Source organism: Ornithorhynchus anatinus, chromosome X1 (genome assembly GCF_004115215.2).
Source record: "Ornithorhynchus anatinus isolate Pmale09 chromosome X1, mOrnAna1.pri.v4, whole genome shotgun sequence".
Lineage (NCBI taxonomy): Eukaryota > Metazoa > Chordata > Mammalia > Monotremata > Ornithorhynchidae > Ornithorhynchus > Ornithorhynchus anatinus.
This window is the reverse complement of record NC_041749.1, coordinates 85,514,686-85,528,023: the sequence shown is the minus strand read 5'-3', so window position 1 is coordinate 85,528,023 and position 13,338 is coordinate 85,514,686. Positions and strand designations below refer to the sequence as shown.

At 44.7% G+C, this 13,338-nt stretch overlaps 1 protein-coding gene across 5 annotated transcripts in view; it reads right to left on the bottom strand.

The window, feature by feature from the left end:
- USP4 (ubiquitin specific peptidase 4) overlaps positions 1-13,338 on the bottom strand; it is a 50,315-nt gene that overhangs the window by 13,597 nt on the left and 23,380 nt on the right. For 3 of the 5 annotated variants that reach the window (XM_029050907.2, XM_029050908.2, XM_039910183.1), the window contains 5 exons: positions 12,985-13,209; positions 10,036-10,119; positions 9,552-9,646; positions 7,105-7,296; positions 242-330 (listed from right to left, as the gene is read on the bottom strand). In XM_029050907.2, coding sequence (XP_028906740.1) covers positions 242-330; positions 7,105-7,296; positions 9,552-9,646; positions 10,036-10,119; positions 12,985-13,209 — 685 coding nt within the window. Of the gene's footprint in view, positions 1-241; positions 331-1,260; positions 1,479-7,104; positions 7,297-9,551; positions 9,647-10,035; positions 10,120-12,984; positions 13,210-13,338 lie in introns of those variants that run through there. The other 2 variants (XR_003754510.2, XR_003754511.2) reach the window with 2 other exon arrangements.

The window sequence follows — 13,338 nt, the reverse complement described above, 5'->3', positions numbered from 1 at the left end:
CCTCCCCAACACGGTCAGCACTCTGTGTGGCACAAGCACACGAAGCGAAGAAGCACGCTGTGGAGCGTTCCAGGGTGGGGGGTGTGAGACCGATGGAAGGACGAGGTTCTTTCTTCCCACGTCTCCAGCCTCAGGTCCACCGATCCCCCCATCCTGCTTTCGAGCACAAATAAAAACGATCCAGGTTTCAAACGTGATGCCATCTGTGGTGTCAAAGCAACTGAATTTAAGCAATCCTTACCTTCAAAAGTTCCACTGGAGCCATTGCAGGTTCCGCTGGCCATGGGATGACTAGAAGAGTCTTCCATTAGAGGATACTTTATGTAGCGGCTAAACAAAAACAGTGTGTTAGTTGCTGTATATAGAACAGACTGGACATGATCTGTGCCTAAGTACATAAGATTGAATAAACTTCTCCCTCTCCAACTCTCTTTTTACTCATCTTTAATCACCGCAACTTTACTCTTCTGTTCTTACTGTCTCCTGATTGGTGAAATAAGGAACCTCCAGTCTGACCCAGTCCCAGCCTAGGCAAGCAGCCCTAGTTGACCGCCAAACCACAATGTACAAGGTCAGCCCAAGTTCAAGCTGGATCAAAAGTGAGCCCAGGCTGAGCCAGAGTCGGCCCAGACCTCCCTTCCCAAGAGTCCCGCCATGTTACCCCAAGGCTGCTGGGGGTTTTCAGTCCAGCAGCCCTTGGGGCACCTACATGTCTTAGAAATGCCACACTTGTGCAGCGACAGCCCCCGGGAAGGAGGTCTGGGATTATTTCTGGTTCCACCCAAGTTTACGTAGAATCTGAAGACCCACAACCTGAGTGAGCCCTTTCCCCACAAAGCCTCAAAAGGAGAGGGCTTGTAGGAATACCACAATGACATCTGAAACTGGCCTAAACCCAGCCGGCTTAGGCCGTATGCCGACCAAACCTAGCCAACACGCTGGGGCCTGGCAGACCCAGCCTGGTCTGGGCAGAGAGCAACAATTACGCCGACTAGTAACGGTTACATATTAGACCACCAGATACTGGCTTTTACACAATTAGCCACGCCGCACTGCCTTTCCACTTGACAAACGCTGTTAAAAGATGAAAATGATCAAGGAACACGGAGAGCCAAAAGCAGGCACGCTTTTGATGGCGTTAATCAAATTCGCCACAGTGGGCTCCTCCAAAGCAATACCCACGTTGGAGGTTCTCATCCCTGCTGAATTCCTTCAGGAAGAAAGCATCACGATAAACGTTGAAAATCTGGGGTTACTTACCGTAACCTGAGTTCTCCGAAGGTGTGTAGACATGCCAGATGATCACTCTGGTAGCCGCACCCGGATACCCTCAGGACTCCTCCTTGAAAAGTTTGAAAGGGCTGCCTCCCCGGAGAGCAGGCAGCTTGACCAGAAAGAGGTCAGGCCCCTGCTCCTCCCCTGGTCCTAGGTAAGTTGGCCCCTTCTCCCTCCAGTTTCTTAACAGAGCCGGCGCCCTGCTGAAGAGAGCACAAAGAGAAGAAAAGCACTGCCCTCAAAAGATAGAGAGAGATGGGGAGGGGGAAGAGGGTGTGGGATTAGGGTTAGGGAGGGGGCAGTGGGGGGACATGATCATCTGGTGTGTCCACGCACTTTTAAAGGACTCAGGTTAGAGTAAGTAGCCCTTTTTAGGGACATGCCAGATGATCAGTCTAGTAGATTCTGTAGCTGGTCCTGAAGCTGGAGGAGGGAATCAAGACTTTTGAGAGGCCCCAGAGAATGGACCTATCAAAAGAGATCTCTCATCTGGAGGATTTTCCCAGAGAGAAATCACTGATGAAGTAGGTGAGGTCGACCACGCAGCTGGTTCTGCAAATCTTTTATAGGGCTGCCACTCAGAGTCACTATAGTGGCCCCAGTCCTCTTACTGAGCAGCCAGAGACGGTCTCTGGGAAGACTAGCCCTGTCCCCTTGAAGCAAAGCAAGTTGCGCTTGCCCCGGCCATTCCGCCAGAGTCCATTTCAAGATGCCCCAGGAAGGCAGAGGCCTGGGAAATGAAGAGGTGCTTATCTATCTTGAAAATCTTTAGAGCAATTCAGACAGGAAAGCAGAGGGTGAAGAGAGCCGTTTCATTTGGGGCAAATGGATTAGGAAAGAAATGCAGGAAGGATGGTTTCTAGATTGATGTGGAAATTGGACACCACCTCGGGAAGGACTCCCAAGACGGGTATGGAGCATTATTTGGACTTTGAAGATTGTGACGGAAGGGAGCTTGAACACCTCAAGCTCACTGACATGGGGTGAAGGTGTCCCCCGCCAAAAATAGGGCCTTCCAGAAGAGGAATCTGACATCTCAGGTACGCAGGGATTGGAAGGGTAATTTGGCCAGACAGGCGAGTAGCCTGTTAATGTCCCACAAGGTAAGGGTATTCCTAAAGAGTGGAATCATCTTAAGCATGACCTTCAGGAACCTTGTAGGGGGAAGAACTTCCAACTAACTGCTGACTGAACCTGAGAATTCTGAAGCATGGTGATAACCACCAAGCGAACCTTGACTGAGGCTACCTTGCAACCTACTTGGGACAAATGGGGCACACATTCTCAGATGGGAAGGTCAGGGGCACTGGAAAGGAGCAATGTTCCACAGTTGGCACAAGCGGAAGAAGCACGTCTATTCCCGAGATGCTAAGTGCTGGTTTCCCTTGCAAAAAGATTCTGGACATGTGGTCCGGCAAACTCCATGAAATGGCTTTACAGACCCACTGCCTCCATTTCCTGTCTACTCACTCATCCTGAGCCATTGGATATAGACTTCCCCTCTGCACTCTACTGAGACTACTCACCAAAGTTTCCAGTGACCTTCCGGCAAGTCTAAGGGGCTCCATTCTGCTCTAATCCTCCTGGACCTTGACCTCCCGCCTGCCTTGAGCCACTGCTAGCCATCTTCTCCTAGAAACCTTCTCCAGCCTTGATTCTACCAACAGTACTTGTGGTTTTCTTTCTTCCTCTGCAACGGCTCCTTTTCAGTTTCCTTTGCTGGTCCTTCTTGTCCTCACCCTTTAACGGTGGGTCAACCACAAGGGCAGTATGGAGTTCTCTACTCTTCCCACCCTATGCTCATTTTCTCGGGAGCTCATCAGCTCTCCACTACCACCTTTATTCAGATGACTCCCAAATCTACATCTACAGCTCTGCCATCTCACTGCTTTACAACCTTATATTCCTTTCTGCCTCCCGGACATTTCCACATGGACAATCCATTAGCATCTTGAACTCTATCACCAGTGCCCAAAACAAAATACCTTATATTTTCCTCACCTCCCAAGTAGATTACTACTTCTTGTTTTCCTTCCTCAAGCCTTTTTAAACTATCGTACACTTGTCAAACATCATCCACATCACTCCCCGCTTAAACCCTCCCCCCAAGACTCCAGTTGCACCCATTTAAAACAAAAACTCCTAACCATCAGCTATCTCCCCCTTATCTAACAATTCTTCTCCCACCACATTTCTGCTCACACTCTTCACTCCCATGCAAAACTTGCTTATGGTTCTTCCATCTTTAGACCTCATGCTCTGGCCTTTTCTTCTGCTTGGAATGCCTTCTCCTCACAGCTAGGCTCCGCCTCCAAAGTCTGCTCAGTCTATTAATTTTAGCCACACTAGTCATGCATATTTTTATACCTCCCTCCCCTGGTGGAGTGCAAGCTCCGTGTGGGCAGAGAACATGTCACATCCTTATTCTGCACTTCAATAATAATAATAACGATGGTATTTGTTAAGCGCTTACTTTGTGTACTGTTCTAAGCGCTGAGGTAGATACAGGGTAATCAGGTTGTCCCACATGGTGCTCACACTTTTAATCCCCATTTTCCAGATGAGATAACTGAGGCACAGAGAAGTGAAGTGACTTGCCCAAGGTCACACAGCAGACAAGTAGCAGAGGCGGGATTAGAACCCACGTCCTCTGATTCCCAAATCTGCGTTCTTTCCACTAAGCCATGTGCTCCTGTAGTACCTCAGTGCACCACACCGAGTAGAAGCTCAGTAAATGCTTCGACTAATTTAATAAAGTCACCTCCTCAAGGAGGCCTTCCCTGACTAAGCTCCTACATTCCTGCTCATGCCACCCCATCAGCCTCCTGCTTGTTGGGATTTAATTGCTTATCTGTGTTTTATATAATTTATAACTATTCTTTCCCTTTTACCTGTTGTTTATTTGACAGTTTCTCTCCATCAGATTATAAATGTTTTGTTTTCTACGGTATGTCTCTCAAGCACCCAGTACAATGCTTTGCACACAATAGGCACTGAATAAATGTTGATGATGATGTTGGTAAGAGACAGAGTGATTGCTGAATCTCAGCCTACTTGCTTGTGACATCTACCATTTCCAGTGCAAGGGATTTATTATTTTGGACGGTGCTGCCATCTCACGATGTGCAGCGGGTTTAGCTGTGAGGGGCCGAGAGAGCCTGGAAGGGCTTCGCTGTTTGGTAGAGGTGGGGTTGGGTGGATAAGGGGGTCATTCTGAGGCTCAGACTCTGGCTCTAGAATGGACCGACGGCCAGTTCGTAAGCCCAGACATCATCCTAAGGAAGATGGAAAAGGCACGACCACTAGAAGGGCAGACCGCGTGAGTGCGGCCGAATTCTTTCTGGGGAACGACCTAAGGGTGAAGTATATTAACGGGCAGAAAGAAAAATCCATGAGAGGATGAGAAAGGTGAATGCACTCAATCCACTGTTCCCATTTGCTTTAATATTCCAGCTGCTTTGGGTTTCTCCTTGGTTTGGATTCAGGAAAAGTTTTGTTATCGAGCACTTTACCAACTGAAAAATTTAAGTAACTGAATTTCTGCTATCTCCTAACAGAATAGCAATCTTGGGCATTTAACACTTTTAGGGAAACCTCCACCCAGCAGGAGGAGATCACACCGATGCTTGAATCTTTCCAGTGGTAGGGAGGGAGCGGACAAAGTCAAGTTGCACGCAGTTCCCCTGTAGTGTTCTCTGGGAGTCCTAGCAGGGGTGTCTTGGGCAACGTGGAACAGGCGAGAAGCAAGATGATCTGCCTCTGATTGATTGATAATCGCTTCCTGTTAGGCCTCTGTATGGCTTTTGTAAAGCTCCCTCCCCTGGGGCTGGTTCTCAGGGGCAGATCCTCAACCAGAACAAGCACCGCCACTTCGTTATAATGCCCGATAACAGAACTTTTGCCAAATATATTCTTGGAAGGAAGGTGGGAGGACCTGGAGAGGGGGAAACAGCCAGTCCCAAGTTGAGAGGAAAGGGCTGAGAAAGAGGGAAAATAACGAGAGCCTTTAAGCACTTACTATGTTTTAAAAGCTGGGTAGGCACAAAGTAATCAGATTGGACACAATCTGCCTCATACGGAGCTCACAATCTAAAATGGAAAGAAACAAAGACCCTCTCTGCTAGAAGCCTTCACTTTCTTAAAATAATTCATTATTTTTATTTGTGACAGGAGGGGGTGAGGGTGGAGGGAGAGAGAGGGCGGGCAGGGGAGATGAGGCATGCTGAGTACAATGGACATGAGTGATCACATAGGCACATGATATCCACACATACACACGCTGCTGCCTGAAAATGCCAACTACTGCCATTAATCACATAGTGGGAATGAGTGAAATGAAGCCCAAATAAAATTACACCTCTCTCCTAATATGCATTTTATTGAATTTAATTCATTCAAAATTACGTCACGAGTCAAACTAACAAGCCTGAAGTGAAACACAGTATGGAGGAAAATATACAGCTCCAGCCAGTTGGGCCTAAGATCTAGTGCCTCCAGTTGCTGACCCCTGGGCCCAGAGACCAGAGTCCCTGAGGCTAGCTATAAGGAATCTTTGGAGTTTTTTCATTTGTTTGTTTGCTTGCTTTTTGGAAGAGGTCCCGGCCAATCTTGGCTGACAACATCAGAATCAAAGGCATCCCCACTAAGGCCTGTGGGCTTTGGGGGAGGGGGAAAAAAAAAAACAAAAACAAAAAAAAGAGGGACAACACTGAGGCCACTGCGCTGGAATCCAGCAGGCAAACAGAGAATGAAAGCCCTGGTAGTTGTGCAGAAGGTTGGGAGGCGGGGGGTTAGATGGGGTAGAGGGGAGGGTGTAACACCCTCCCCTCTAGGCTGGAGGCTCCAACCCAGGCCAAAGTTAGCTTACCTGAGGAGAGTCCTCTACGGTCCTCACTTCTGGACGCCAGGGAGGGAAACTGGAGAGGGAAGGGGCCAGCCTTCCTAGGACCAAGGGTGTGGCGGAGCCTGACCTCTTTTTTTTTGGTCAATCTGCCTGCTCTCTGATTAAGCTTTTCAAGGACAAGTCCTGAGTGTACCCACCTTTGGAGAACTCTTCATTTTAAGATCGGTTTTACCACTATAATGTCCCTAAGGAACTTAGCGTGCCACCTAACCCAAAATACATTCAGGGTGGCCTCTGTTACGCAACAATGGCGTTGACAATCAACACGGTTTGGTATTTTTAATAGCCTTGCATTAAAGCTACTTCTCAATGCTTCTAAAGTTCCCAGATATATTTATACCCTTATGTCACCTTTACATATTTTATCTATTTATATAATCTACATATATATTAGTGTTTTATTACAAAAGTGCTTAGGATGATGGGCAAGTATGACTTAGTGGAGTTAAAAAGGAAAAAAAAAAAGGTAGGAACCCAAGAGGTAACAGTTCTAATTTCTGATGTGCTCACTGCTGAATTTACTAAAAGACCTGGGAAAGTCAGTTTGCTAAAATGTGCTTTGATTTTTTTCATTTGTTAAACTGACAGCATCAAAATTATTTCTTGACCACCGTCAATGTTGAGCTATCTCTAGGATACTGTAAAAACTTCCTAAATTGTTAGAAAATAGTTTTCCCATAGACAATGCTAGAGAAGCAACTAAATAAGGTACCAATACTAAGACTGAACAAAGAAATGTGAAGGGACTTGCCCTGGGTCATTCAGCATGGCAGTGGCAAAATTGGAACTAGAATTCATACCCTTAAGGTGCTACCCCTGTGACTGGGCCATGCTACCTCTTTGGGATGAAAATACTTGCTGAGAAATGTCTACTTGCGGGTGTACAGATTCAAATTATAAAAGCATTTTTAATTTCCTGCACTTACCTGATTCGCTCACAGATGATCTGGTAAAGGTAGTCATGGGTGAGTTTGTGTTTTGGGGCAGAAATTATAAGTGGTTGACCATACAGAATTGTCCCAGAAGAAGTGTTGGCTTGTCTGTTTTTCTTTTCTCTGAAGTAAACTGGGAATGTGACACATTCAAAACCATCTTCTGTTGAACTGAAAACTTCATATCTATACGAATAATAGGAGAAGAGATTGGAAAACCTAAAGTGCAGTAAATAACAAACACCTAAATGGGAATCATTCAATTTGATACTTAGGACAAGGCTTCTTTAGTGCAGGAGTAAGAGAAAGTCTCTCCTGAGAAAGATAGGTCCTTGTAACTATCGTCTAATTAAGGATCCTCAGAAGATTCAGCAACAATAACAAAAATAAAATCAGCAACCCTAGGATTTGGGTCCCAAAAAAGTCCTCCTTTCCAGACTGAGACACCCTGAAATCAATAGGAGAAGCAGCACCGCCTAATGCAAAGAGCACGGGCCTGGGTTCTAATCGCAGCTCCATCACTTGCCTGCTGTGTGACTATGGGTAAGTCATTTAACTTCGCTGGGCCTCAGTTACCTCATTTGTAAAATGGGGACTAAGACTGTGAGCCCAATGTGGGACAGGGACTGTGTCCAACTTGATTATCTTGTATCTACCCCAGCAGTCAGTACAGTTCCTGGCAAAAAGGCAAGCTAAACGCTAATACCAAAATGCTAAATGCAAGCTAATACCATTCCCCAAAAAAAAAAAAATCACAGAGCTCCCTTTTTTTTTTTAAAAAAAAAAAAGTGGGCATCAATGGAATGAAGATACAGTAAAGCACAATAAGGGTAAGTCCTGGGGCAAATGAGACCCTTTACAATTTAGGCGGCAACGTGAGAACTGGTAGATTGTAGAAAATTATTACTGAAATAATTAGGAGCTGGAACTAGAAAGTCCCAAGCTAAAAGGAACTTTAATTTGTCCCAGGTATAAAAGTGAGAGATACATCTGGTTCTTGCTAACACAGGCATATTATTACACAGCATTTAAAGATGTAGGTTACCACACCAATAGCCCTGCAAGTTAGTCCTACTAGTTACCCTTCCACCTTTACATGTACTGACTCGAAAACACGAGCTTCACCAAGCCTAGAGGACAATACCACCCAAGTTAAAACTGACATTATCTAGCCCAGGAAACAGGGATTCCTTTCTTCTGTAAAGTTTAACTAACTGCTCCAGCCCCCTCCCAAAAAAAGTGATTTAAGAAGTGAGGCAACTGAAGTGTCTATTCTGTCTGCAACCAGAATAGAAATTAAGAAAGGGAGTTGGTAGCATAAATGTTAATGACCATGCTCCAATGTACAAGAGAAAAAACAAGGGAACGCCCCACCCCTTAATCAAACTCTAGCATGTGTACACGTGGCCCAGTCAAAAGGGTGATGACCCTCACATGCCTAATTAACCAAAATTTGGATTTCTCTCCCTAATTTCAGGAAACAGTTTATGAGGGTGACTTGGTGTAGTCATTGTTCAATCCTCAACCTCCTAGTCATGCCATTCCATTAGCTATTTCATCACTCATGCATTTATTGGGTGTAATCTATCATTTATTCAATTGGGTCATCTATTGTCTGACTCTTAACTATGGTACATTTTATACCTACTGTCGCTCACCCACTACATTTCTCAAGGGCAAGTACAAGGTCTTTCACTTCTTCGAAATGTTCCCCACAACCTAGTAAAGTTTTCTGCACCAGGCAGGCACTCAAAACATTTTAATCGATACTGATGATATTGATAGACTGCAGAGATGTTAACAGGTCCCCAAGTTCCATTCAGTTTATAAAATGTACATTAAAACGTATCTTTTGTCAAAACTTTAAAAATCAAATTTGCATGTGACGCCCTCGCTCTAGTGAGAGCTAATTTTCCCCACTAGGAGAAGCAAGAACCTAGAATTAGCAAGAGATGGTGTTATTCTTCCTGTTTTTCCACTGGTTAGCTCCAGCCAAAAGCACCACCTCCCTCTGTTGCCGTTAGCAACATCACAGACTTTGCAGTCACATAATCTCAGGGATGACCTTTCTGGCACAGTTTCAGGCACAGTGAAGCTCCCATTTTAACAGTTAAAAGGTAATTTGTTGTAGAAGGCAAATTATCTAGCTGTCATTCTGAGCAAAGAGTTTTCTCCTCCTCACTGGAACTTTAAAACAGTGCCTGAGTCTACATCATGCATTTGCTTGACCTTCATCCATCACTCTGGACCAATTCTCTGAACACAGTGGCTACAAAAGAAGACACAGGCTTTCAGGATCCACCATAAAAATAATAAAAAGAGTTACATGGCTTTTTTTCTTTCTAGCATTTTAGCCAAGCTGTTGATCATTCATTCAATCGTATTTACTGAGCGCTTACTGTACGCACAGCACTGTACTAAGCGCTTGGGAGAGTACTCACACAAAGATATCATCCCGAGGCATGATGTGATTTAAACCGTCACTCATCTGAAAGATTTTGTGGAACCGATGATTGTATACATCAGTGACCAACATCTACAAATAAAAGAATTACAGGTCAAAGAGAGGTGCTTTCGTTTCAAACCCAACAGAAAACACTTTTGATGCTAGATTTTCAGAGCAGCCTAAAATCACACAACCAGCAAAACAGAGTAAAAACATCTTTAACAGGACCCACCCAGAACTCTATTTGCCTTCTAGGGCCCTAACCAGTAGACAAGTGATTCAGAAAATACATTCATATCATGTTCACCTCTGGGATTACTCAACAGCTCATCAAAATAGCAGAGTCTGGCTAGCTAGCAGTACCTTAGAAGACACCAAAACCTATGCCCAAAAAGGTGGGGATGATTATTATTTTTTTTTTTTAAATGAAGACTTATTTAACCACAATTACTATGTTCATTTTAACCAAAAGGCCTTACGTTTTCAATAGCGACGCCAGAGAGTTTCGACAGAGACCTACAAAGGTCAGAGACTGATCCCATCATTGGCACAGTCACACGGTACTGCAAAAAAAAAAATACACAATATTTAAAAACAGATTTAACATGGCAGCCAGAGGATTGACCACAATTTTTGAGAAGTGACTTCCGAGGTAGAGGATTGCATTAGGTCCCCAGATAACTTGAGATTAAGCAAGACTGTCCTCTTCAAAACACTACTAAAGTACTTCTTCCTTCAATCTGTAAATTATTCTAAATCTATTTCCCATTAGAGCGTAAGCTCCTTTAGGGCAGGGATCCCAGTTACAAATTAGGCTGTATGCACCCAAGCGCCCAGTACAGTGCTCTCCAAACAGCAGGTGCTCAGTAAAGCAAGAGGAGACAATCAGAGGGAAGTGTAGGAGGGGAGAAATGATGGGGGAAGAGGAAGGCAGCAGGAGGGTGAAAGGGGAGAAGAGGAGGAAGAAGAGGAGGAACACGGAGGGAAAGTATCAGAGGAATAGAGAGGGTGAAGCGCTGATGGTAAAGAGAATGGAATGGAAGAGAAAGTTGAATACCGAATGATGGATTTTTAAAAATTTTTTTCTTATGTTATTTGTTAAGCGCTTACTATGTGACAGGCATTGTACTAAAAACTGACAGTCCATCTCCCACATGGGGCTCACAGTTTTAATCCCCATTTTACAAGTTAAATGCAGAAAAGTGAACCGACTCGCCCAAGGTCACATGGCAGACAAGTGGAGTCGGCATTAGAACCAGGTCCTTCTGACTCCCAAGCCCGTGTTCTATCCACCAGGCCATGCTGCAGCAAGTAGACCTCTATCCTGACCAAGAACCCATGAAGAGGAATTGATTATAGTGCTAGTGGCTTGCAAAATTGGAAGAACCTGAGGGGCAGGAGAGGTGGAGAGATGAGATGAAAAACAACAAAAAGGCCTCAATGATACCAAATGAATAAAACTAACGTGACCACCGGCTGTCCCACATTGAGCTTGACTTCCAAGATATCACACTTTACCTCTGTTCCCACAAAAACCAGCAAAACCCGTGGAAGTCCGGTGGCGATGTATAACCCAACAGATTGAGCCAAGAGCACTCTGCCACTGACTCTGGCAGTCCATAGTTCCTGCCTTTTTTGACCCCGACCAGCTTAGGACTACGCGGCTGCGATGGGAACACTGGCCAATGGCAACAGCATGGCCTAATGGATAGAACACGGGGCTGGGAGTCAGGTCATGGGTTCTAATCCCGGCTCCGCCACTTGTCAGCTGTGTGGCCTTGGGCAAGTCACTTCGCTTTCCCCGTGCCTCAGTTGCCTCATCTCTAAAATGGGGATTTAGACTGTGGGTCCCATGTGGGACATGAACTGTGTCCAACCTAATTTGCCTGTATCCATCCCAGCGCTTAATACAGTGCCTGGCACATAGTAAGCACTTAAATACCATAATTATTGTTATTAATGCCTGATAAATAGTAAGCAACGAACAAATACCATAACTATTATTATTATCAACAGTGGCTTAGGTCAGACATTGCTGCTTACCTTCTCCTTTGACTCCTGCTCCACCTAACACTCCGAGGACATCTGTCTCAGGGAGTATGAGTGTGTCTCACTTTGAGTAACTTTGTACATGTGTGTCTGGGTGAATCTCTCATCACCTACTTGCCCCGTCTCACCTCGTATTCCCAACTGGCATCTTTCTGCATACTTGCTCCCCAGCCTCTCCTTCCCCACAACACACGCTTGTCCTGTTAGTTCAGCCACTTGGAAGCCCCACCCTCTGTCCCACTTCGAATAAATGACCATATATTCTAGAGCTCATAGTCAACTCCTGATTGTAGTCATCCATCTGCACCTTGTGGCTTTTCTCCCCATAAGTTGAGATGAGCCCCTCGGGAAGATTCTCAGCCTTTGGTTTTCCAAAATTCAAACTCTAAGACCCTTTGATCAAAAGCCAAGATAATTTTGAGTGCCGTAACAAACCAAAATGGGGAGAAGTGATCCCAAATCATTTAGGACTGAAATCAAGCCTTTTGAACTGTCACTGAGGACATGAAAATTTCAAGATATGGGTTTCAAATATCAGAACGTAAAAAACTTGGGCACATAAATGCCATTACTGGGTCAGACCAATGTCCATCCAGTCCAGTACTCTGTCTCCGAGAATCCTTAACTTTCCCTCTTGGTAACATATGCTATAAACCTCTTGTCCGTGAATTTGTTCAAACCTCATTTGAACACATTGATATTTTTAGCCCAGTACATCTTTCTTTGGACATAATGTCCACATCTTTACCACCCAGTGTGCAGGAGTGTTTGCTTTTGTTCTGAACCTACCCCCCTCAAACTTCAGTGGCCTCAATCAGGTCCCAAGCTATTTGGTGAGGAACAGTCCTATGCTGACGCTGTTATACCCTCTCATGATTCTCTACACTTCAATCATGTCCCCGCTCAGCCTGCTTCTTTCCAGACCGAAAAGTACTTATTTCAGCTTCAGCTCAATGAGAAAGCTCCTCTCATCCCTAAATGATCAACTCCTGACATACATGGGATGCTGAAATCTGGAACAATTGCAGCTCTTAAGTGACCACAAAGACATCCCAAGTAGAGCAAATTGCAATCACTCAAAATTTTACAAAAGCTTGTTCTTATGTCTCCATCTAAATGCAGAAGGTACGACATCTGGAGACCTAAGAATAAGCCTCTGTAAAACTTTTGAGTGATTAAGTGTACTTAAAAGTACTCCAAAACTCTAAAACTCCAAAGAGGGTTTAGGCCAATCAGCAATTCTACAACTGAAGTACCCATTTCTATTCCTGGTCTGCAATTTCTAACTATAATGGTTCAGCTCTCTCCTGACCATCTCAAAACGAGAAACCATTAATCTCTGACGCATCGGCAGCTCCTGCTAGAGAATTTTCATTTACCTGGGTGGGCCTGCAATGTGGATCTGCCGAAACCAAGAAGATTTCCATAGTGCGATCTTTCTTCAAAGGTAACGGAAGAGTTAAATAACAGAATGGATCAAAAGTGACTGAAATTTTAGAACACTGTGGGCAAACCAGTGTGGATTTGAAAAGACCATGAAATGTGTCCACTATAACAGAGTCATTCCGCAGTCTGTGATTATCCCAGGCTTCTTTTGCTACTACCTAAAAAAAAACAACACACCAAAAAAACAAGCAAACAAGAGTCAGGACTTCCATTACAATCAGTCAATGACATATTTGACTGAGGACTTATTTTTCCACTTATTTCACTCATAAGAATCCTAAGGAACA